The 9,420-nt window shown below is 30.4% G+C and overlaps 1 protein-coding gene across 6 annotated transcripts in view; it reads left to right on the top strand.

Moving 5' to 3' along the window:
- Nucleotides 1–6,378, top strand: part of LOC106461033 — a 67,601-nt gene extending 61,223 nt beyond the window's left edge. For all 6 annotated transcript variants that reach the window (XM_022387843.1, XM_013920814.2, XM_013920813.2 and 3 more), the window contains 2 exons: nt 1,514–3,501; nt 4,379–6,378. In XM_022387843.1, the coding sequence (XP_022243551.1) occupies nt 1,514–3,501; nt 4,379–4,420 (2,030 nt within the window). In that variant the 3' untranslated portion in view covers nt 4,421–6,378. The remainder of the gene's footprint in view (nt 1–1,513; nt 3,502–4,378) is intronic.
- The last annotated feature ends 3,042 nt before the right edge of the window (nt 6,379–9,420 follow it).

Raw genomic sequence — 9,420 nt, 5'->3', positions numbered from 1 at the left:
CTTTACTCACACAATAAGTAACACATTTGAAGAAAATCATCTGCATGAATTTCCTAGAAGACTGATGTACCACATTAGTAAATGTAAATTAGGCTTAAACATAAGCTCGCTCTATGCTGGTACATTATGTTATCATGTTCCTATATTACATTGTCTTGGATGCTTTCCTTCAGGTTTATTTGTAATAGATTGAGAACTTTTATCATATCAAACAATAAAACCAATTTTAAAGGAAAGAATAGTATATAGTTGCCTTGTATAATTTTAATGATTATAAAATAAGCCTTGATATGTATAACAGATACTTTAACTAACTGAAAAGTCACACATTTTTGTTAAATGGGATGCATTAAAAGCCAGAGAAAAAAACTCATTCAAATTACCCATTACATTATGATGCATCTTGACCTTCTTTGGTAATGTAAATCAGTTTTAATGCAAACCAAAATGGTTACCATTAACATTTCAGAGTATATTTTGGTTTCTGTGAAGACCGTTATGGTTACTTTTATAATAAAATTGTTCTCTTCATGATGTGTATCAATATAAACCATGGTTCATTAAGAATATGCTAAGTGCTGGTCTTGATGTGGGAGAAATACTAGATTGAGAAATAAAGCTGGACGATTAACTTGATTAATGTGACAAAACTAACGATCAAAATTAGTGATTTCTCATTATTAGTTTTGATTAATTCAAGGTTGTTCAGCTTATCAATGAAAATATTCCAATTATACAGATTTCATGCAGGGATAATTGATCAGTTAAATGTAATTGATTAATGAGCCTTACAATTAATTGATTACAAAACTCCACTAATCACCCAGCTCTGTTGATTAATAGGTCTTTGAAAGTTTGAACTGGCTTTGAATTTTGTACTTGTAAACACATACAAGCCTTATTTGACATGTGGGCAATTATTCATTATTGAAATTAGAAAGTTACCTATTTGAGACCTGTGTTTCATGCTGTCACTCAGTTTCACTTTGGTACTATTGTAACTTAAAAGTGAAGAATAGAAAGCCAATATCAGTGCCAGGAAAAGGCTGCAAGAAGGAAAGTAATATTTATTGATGTGTTTGTATTCTAATGGTGACTTTTTAAAATGATGTAACTTTAGTAATGTCATTAAAAAAAAGGAATGTATATTAGTAATTAGGTCATGTTTGGCAAGCAAATTGTCAACTTCCATGAGTTGATATTCAAAAACTAAATGGTCCTATAGAGTTTTTGATAGCAGAAGTAATCTAACTTTATTACTAATAATAAGCTGGTGAAATTAATTTTTTGGGGAAATATCATGTGCTGTTTACTTGTATAATATCATATTAGAAAGTTAAAGTGGAACTTTTCAGATGATTTAGTAATATCCAGCTTATAATATCCTTTTTTGGGTGTGTGTTTGATATACAAGCTGAAATGTAAAAAATATTATCATAATAGTAATTACAAATGTTCATGATATTTTGACTTTTTTTTAACTAGAAAAGGTAAAAAATTAATGTACCAACAGAAATTGACAGAACTTCAGATATGACGAAAGGGAGTGCCTGTTTCAATCAAAACATTACCCAGCATCAACTTTTGTCTCATATTGAAGCAACATTTTCTGCTGTTGAGCAGCAGGCTGAAGATGTGTTATTATACGAGCCATCGTCTGAGTACAACACTCTTCCTGGACCACCTCATTCATTTAGAGATAATGAAAAAAATCACCTCCAGCAGGATGAAGATGAAAAACTTAGTTCTACTGAGTTTTGTGCTGTACCTAGTACTTTATCCTTAGAATTACATGATGCTGAATACCATGAAAAATCAAAAGTCAATATACAAGAGCAAGCTGTTAGTGTTAAGCAAACACATAAAGTGCCTCTTACCAATTTTGTAATTAGTTCTTACAAAAAAGAAAGAGAAAATATTTATGGATCCAATCCTAGAGTCAACACAGAATTGTTTCAGCAGTCTGTTTGTGCTTCTCATTTTCGTGATGAAACGGTTAATGATGTTCAAAAACATCCTGATAATATAGGAAAAGAAAATAAAGTAGGAATTCAAGATGAAACTGCAAAACCAAGATGCAAGAAGGAATCAATCAGAAAAGACCCAAACTTAAATGTCCAACAACAAAAAAATCAGGAATTTTTAACCCCTAGATCTCAGTCAGCTGTACATCTTGAAGATGGGTCTGTTCAAGGTTTCAGAAGGCAGATTAAACTTAGGTGTACACAACTTACTGACCTTGAATCTTCGCCTTTGACTGGTAGATCCACTTCCATGCTGAATCTAGTACCACTTCCAGCTGTGCATATTAGAGAACATAGAAATACACATCCTGGTATCTCGGAGACCTTGAGAAGAGTCCAGTCTGAACACAATGTCAATAACACATCTTGTAATTCAGAGTTTTCAGATGAAAATAAAGAACTTCAGGCAAAATATGAACAGCTAAAAGAACAGTTGTTGGGATGGCAGCAGAAGATTGTTCAAAACCAGAAACTTTTACAAAATGGGGAAACTAGCTCAAAAGTTATTGCAAAATCTCTAGAGCAGAATCCTTTTTGGATCAATGACACAAGATCATATGTAAAAGACTCTGCAGAAGTTAAGCTTCAAAAACTTTCAAAAGAAAAATTAGTACATCAGGATGTTGGCTTGATTAAAAAAAGGCAAGTTTTAGCTAAGAGTCAGAAAAGACCCAAATCTCAGATGCTAACAAATGTTACTATTGGCTCATGGCAACAAAGAAACCATCAGGAAGATCCAGGTCGTTCCAAATGTCATAGTGTTGAGAACCTTACTGGTCCACCCTCAGAGCTACAAATGTCCACCATGAATGGAAAATGTATTGACTCATGCTTCACAAATACTCTCAATGTGCCAAAGTCTTCCTTTGAACCTAAAGAAGAGCCAAAGTTAGACATTCAAATGACTAGTCAAGGTGAAAAACCATTATCAAGCTCATTAAAATCTGTCGATATGTCAGGAAAACATAAGCAGACCGAACCAGAAAGTCACTGCAGTAATCGATTATCACTACGTGAGCCGAAAGTTATTAAGGTGAGCAATAACAATTATAAAACAGGAGCAATTCAAACATATTTTGGTGCTCCTGTGGTGAAAGGTTTTTCAAATGAGGTCATACAAAACCTGTTAAAAGAAGCACCTCCTCAGAAAAGTGTTATTCAGACTAACGAAAGTGGAAATTTCAGCCTAGGGTTAAAATCTAACAAGAATGGAACTACAATTTCCAGAACAGACCTGAATATGCAAAAAATGAATCTTCCTGCAAAATCAAATAATCAACAACTTGGCTCAACTAATTGCCATCAAAATATTCCACCACCATCTTCAAACGTCATCACCACTGTTCCTGCTCACACCTTATCATCCAAGTGTAAGCCTAAAGAAAAGAAAAAGACTTCTGACTTTTCTGATATAGATCCAAGAGATAAACTAATGATTGACATCAGGAATTTTCGAGGACGTTCAGCCCTTCGTAAGGTAATAACTTTACTACTTTGTTAGTTTTTTATGAAAATAAACAAAAACATTCATATAGAAGATATGGAGAACAAAGCAAAATATGTTTTGTAGTTGTTCACATAAATGGAGGTCCATATGTATCTGTTCACTTTGAATCTATGTAAGGAAATATTTATATGCTGTGTGTGTAAGGTTTATAAAAATATAAGTATTATTTTACACAAAACTTGTTAAGAATTTAAGAGCCATTTTAAAAACTGCATATTGATATTTTTATGTTTAAAGGTGATAAAGTTTAAAATATTCTAATATATGATATTTGTCATAGAATTATATCAATTCCTCAAAATCAAGCCAATAATCTGATTCAAAATTAATATTTATTGGTGCAGCTTTGGGTAGGTTATTAGTCTGTAGTAATAGAGATAAACTAACAGCATTGTTTCTACTTACAAAAAATTTCAAACATGCAACTTCTAAAATTTTAGCAGTCTATAATAGCACAGTTACTGATCTTTATTAAATTCATTCTACCCTCATATTAGTTACTGTCTATACTGAGATCAATTAAAGATTTTAATTTATAAAAGGAGAAGTAGTTGCATAAATATAATCATATAATTTAATAAATTTATTTATTTATAGAATGAGGTAAAAATAAAATACTTGTTTGTGGGTTGTAAAGAAAAAATGTATTAAAAGTAAAATTGAATTAAACATTTTATTTTCAAAATTATTCATATTTCAGAACAATTCTACTAAAACAATTTTCTTGGATTTAAGCAACACTAGTAACTTCTATAGTATAAATTTTGTGATTACGATGTACAAACTGTATATTTGTTTAAACATCTTTATATTACCACTTGCTTAAAAGATTATTGTGTTTGTATAGGTAACTGTAGCAGAGACCAACTGGCAACTGAAAGCTTCCTAAAGCTTATTCTACCAGTAATCATTTCATCAACCTTTTGAATATAATCCAAGACTTGTTGTTTGTGTACATTACAATAAGCCTGATAACAGGAGAGCTATCATCATAAGATGATTTAAAACACTGAGATATTTTTTTAGTAGGTTGGTACTTTAAGACCAACTACAGTAAACACATTACATTCCTCAGAAATCATGATTAGAACAGTCAAATAAGCCATGGAATATTGTGTGCCAGTCATTAGCTTTAATGTTCTATATTTTTTAACTTTAATAACACTAACTTTTTTAAACAATCTATTAAGCACATTAATTACGATTTTAATTTTGCTAAAGTCCCATCTGCTGTTTTTATTATAAAAAGAGGACCCTAAGTAAAAAAATATTTTCATGACTTAGGTAAGTTCATAACATGTATATCAGAAATAGTTCAGTCAGACCAAATTGTGACCCAGTTAGATGAGAGTGCAATGTGTAATAAGTAGATTAAAAACATAAAAATTGTGTCAACACCTGAATCAAGACATGCTGCTGAAAAGATCTTTGCATATGCACATATTGAAAATGTTGTTTTATTAGATGGCATTCCATAAATCTAACTAAACACTTTATTTATATTTTAAAGGATAAAAAGAGTTTTGTCAATGAAAAAAATGTGCCCTAGTTGAATTTTCCTACTTGCAGTTTTGAAAGTGATTTGAATGTATATCATTTTCTTTCTATTTTTTTACACTTTAGTGGAACATCTATATAGTCCCTCTTTCACAATTAGTAGTGAACGTCTAAGTTAGCCTGAATTTAACATAGAAGTTTGATTTTACAGAAAGTTTGAATCATTTGCAGCTAAACTTATATCTCATTACTTGTAAAGTTATAATTATCAAGGCCTCATTTTTTATGCATCAGAAAACATTATGTGGCAAACAGTTTGAAATTATTCACCATAAAATTGCTGATTAAGCATTATGTAACAAAATTTAAAATTATTCAACCCTTATCAAAAGAAAAACTTCTTATTGCCATAAAATTTAAGCACATTATAAAATGACATAATTAATACACTTTTGCTATCATACAGCTATTTAAAACAGTTTTTATGAAAGACCAACATACACACACTCACTTAGACTGTTAGAAATCTTTTGATAGGCCATTAATCAAACTGTTTGGCCAAAATTCTCCATTTGCCAAGCAACAAGAAACAAACTAAGTCAAAGTTTTATATATATATGGTAACACTGACGTGGAATTGACTTGACTAAGTGTAAAGTTTCAGACTTTGATTATGCAGTCATACAAAAGTAAAAGTTATACAGAAAATGATATGGCTGCAGTATCATGTTAAACTATGGGCCTTGAGTTATATGGAAGAAATTAAAATAAAGATATTATTTCAATACCAAGTATGTCAGAGTGAGGTCACACTAATGAAATTGTAATAACTAACTATTTTGATATTTTTTAAACAAACTTTGTTCAGTGTGAGGTTTAAGTGTTTATGTATATTTTTTTACCAATCTAGTAAGCCATGCTAGCTGTATCTTTTGTTTGATACTATAAAGACCTGATTGCTGTGGCCTAATCTTGTCTATACACTTACTAATCATTCTGCTATGTATTATGCTTATGTTTGAAGTCAAGCATATCTTCCAAGTATAGACAAGTAAAATGTTTATTTATTGGTGTTAGATTATATAATACCACTTCAATGCTACCGATCTGTTTACTGGGAATATGTAGTTTTGTAAACAATACTTTACCATTTAAGTATCAAGTATGGAAAAGTCCATTAACAATTTAGCTTAAGATTACTTTTTTTTTAACCAGTATATTCTTTGTACAGTTTCCAGCATGATTAAAACCCAAATAAAGGTTTTTGTCAAGGTTTCTATGTTTGATTATGTGGGCAATATATTGTTTTTTAGAATTAAGACAAATAAAATTTGTGTATATTTTATTCTAGAATTGTGGTTTTTATTTACTTACAAAAGCATTAGACAATGAATTACATTTAGTATTAACATATAATATCTAATCATAGTATCCAAGTATATACATTTTTAATATTTTTATTGACTTTATAAGATATAAGGAATGAATACTAGAGTGGAAATTATCTTCATCAATTACATATTTCTGTTTTGTTTGTTGAGATTAAAGGTGTGTGCAATTTCATGTTACTGTGTTTATATATATATCCTTAATGGTACACAAACAGTAGTAGATTTCTTTTTTTTTCCTTTGTCCTCAAAATTTTCTGTTAAATGTGATATATTGTAAAATATACCAAATCGGCAGTTTGATACATAAATCCAATGTTGTGCATCAATTTTAATTGCATATCTTAAAGTCTTTTGAGAACTCAAAATTATAGATGTAGATTTTGTGATAAATAAACTTATTGACCTTCAGTACAAAAATGAACAAGTAGTGTTTTATCATTAATGTTAGTGGTAAACGATGTTTTGCTTGTCAAAGAAAAATGTGTGTGAATATATTAGATAGTTTCTTTTATGCCATCTATTGGCATGAACGTTGATAACGAAATAGCAAATCTATCCAATTTACAGACTAAGCCAGGTGTGTATTGTTTGGTTGTTCAGTTACTTTAAGTATAATGGACAATGCTCTTATTAATACACTTCTTTACTCTTATTATTTAGGATACTGTTTAGGGCATTTATATCTTCATGTTGATGCACTGATCTTTTCTTGGTAATGCTATTCACTGTTAGAGGTAGTCATCTAGAAACGTGGTGTGCCTCAGGTTTTGTATCTCTTTCCTATACAAATATCCATCTTCCTCAGAAATAGCAGTAGCATTTTCTCCCACCATAAGTCTACTCATGGCATTATTACACTTTCAAATGGTTGAGAATTAGCTGTAAACTAAATAAATCATATGTATGAGGTTCATTATCCCTCTGTATTCACTTTTATTCAGGGTATTAGAACTTGGGTATTATACTTTATTGCATAGGCTTGTACTTCTATGTTTTACCTTGATGTTGCTTTAGGAAAACTTGGACCCTTTAGGGGGGATGGGAAATATCCTCAATTTTTTCTTGTTTAACTTACCCACTTTTATATTATGCCTTTATAGGATTTGCCCTATTGTATGAAATGTTTTTTCCCTTTTTTTATACATCACATCTTTATATGGCTGAACCATTATTTTGAGTTGGCTGTTTTTGTACATGTAAACTGTTTTAATCATATATAAATATTTTTTGTTTTGAATGTAATTTTTAAAAACACAAAACTTTAATGTAAATTTATCATTCTTTTTACATAAAACTTGGTTTTAGCAAGTTATGGGCTTAGGGCCATAAAGTTGGAGGAACAAATTATATATGGTTTCATCCAAAGTATCATTTGAACCTTAGCTGTCAGCATGGATGCAGCATCTTAGATTACTATACCATTTCCTCATTCAAATATTGCATGTGCCTCTAGGGGATTGTGGAAAATAATTCCCATTAAAATTAACAAAAACATATACGTTGAAAATATTAGTCTATGTTTTGTTTGATGGCAAGTTCTTGCTTGGTACGAGAAACCTTAGCTGTATCTGATTCTATCTTTTTTCAACTCATTGTGCAGCAAGCTTAAGAAGCTCAGTGAATTTTAAGTTTTACATCCAAAAAACATTTTCGGTAAGAATATCAATATGGATCTTCCTAGGACAACAACCAGAAACTGCCTCTTCTTCAGTAGTTCACGGTAGAACTTTCTTGCAAGATCAAAGGACACTTAATGGAAGAAGCCCATCAAGTTTCATATGGTTTTAACAATTGTCAGTAGAATAGAGTATTAGAGTAATTGGTGCTTTAAAACAGTTACTGCTACTTGTGTGATATGCAAATACCACATAACACAATTTCCCATTTAAAATTTTGAAAAAGTTGTAGATATGAATAATATACTGAGAACATGCTAACTGCAATTGAGGTGAAGTATGAAATTCAGCTTGATCCAGTCTCAGAAACTATTTACTTTTTCTTCTAGTAGTTGAATTCTATTTTACCATTATTAATCTCAGATACTTTCAGTCTCTGAATAACATGTAACATACCAAAAAATAAATTAACTGTTATTATTCAGTAGACTAAATGGTTATTTCTTTAATTGTTAATTTCTTTTCTTCCTCAAAACATAAGTTTTAGTGAAGAAAGACATTAGTGGTGAGTAAAGGACTATAAACCTAAAACAAATGAATTGGTTATATTTCATTACTGTATGATGCCAAATTTATTTATTTGTTTTTTTTTCCAAGCAGCACTGAGGATCCATGAATTTAGTGAAAATAAACTGTTACAGTGGGAGTAGCAACTCAAAGAATAGATTAGGCTTCTAACATCATCTTTTCTTCACTGAAATTCATGTTTTAGTGAAGAAAATAAATTAACAAATCAATAAATAACCAGTTAGTCTCATCTTTAACCATATGTTTTCCCTGAATTCATACAACATTTAGAGCCAGTTTAATAAATTTGTTATCATACCTTCATCATAATGTCACACATTTAACTAAACAACGAGGGCACTTAGTTTTAGCTGTTTTAGTATCTTGATGGTAAGTAAAAACTTTTGTACAATATGACTGTTTTTGTTAGGTCACAAACTAAGTATTAGTAGAAAACTGGTTGATAATTTGCTCATATTGTTCCTGAAAGTTGTCCTTTACCTGTTTTCCTTATATAGGAAACTGAATATCTTTAAAACTAATCATGTTTACTAACAGTAAACTGGACTCCTTAACTTTGTTTTCCAATAAAATACTTTCTTCTTAATTCTATAGAACAACATTTCTGGAAAAGCCTCAACCAGTAGCACAGTTTTTGAATAATCTTAACATTTCAATGAATACATACACTTAAATACAGGTGGATCCAACCAATTAGTGTTAAACTAACACACAGTTAAAAAACTTTAATAAACTGTTGGCGTGCTGGATAAACCCTGCTCTAGTATATCACTTCTAAATTACAGATGGCCCGGCAT

This window comes from Limulus polyphemus, unplaced genomic scaffold (assembly GCF_000517525.1).
Source record: "Limulus polyphemus unplaced genomic scaffold, Limulus_polyphemus-2.1.2 Scaffold884, whole genome shotgun sequence".
Classification (NCBI taxonomy): Eukaryota; Metazoa; Arthropoda; class Merostomata; order Xiphosura; family Limulidae; genus Limulus; species Limulus polyphemus.
This window is presented reverse-complemented; position numbering and strand designations above follow the sequence as displayed.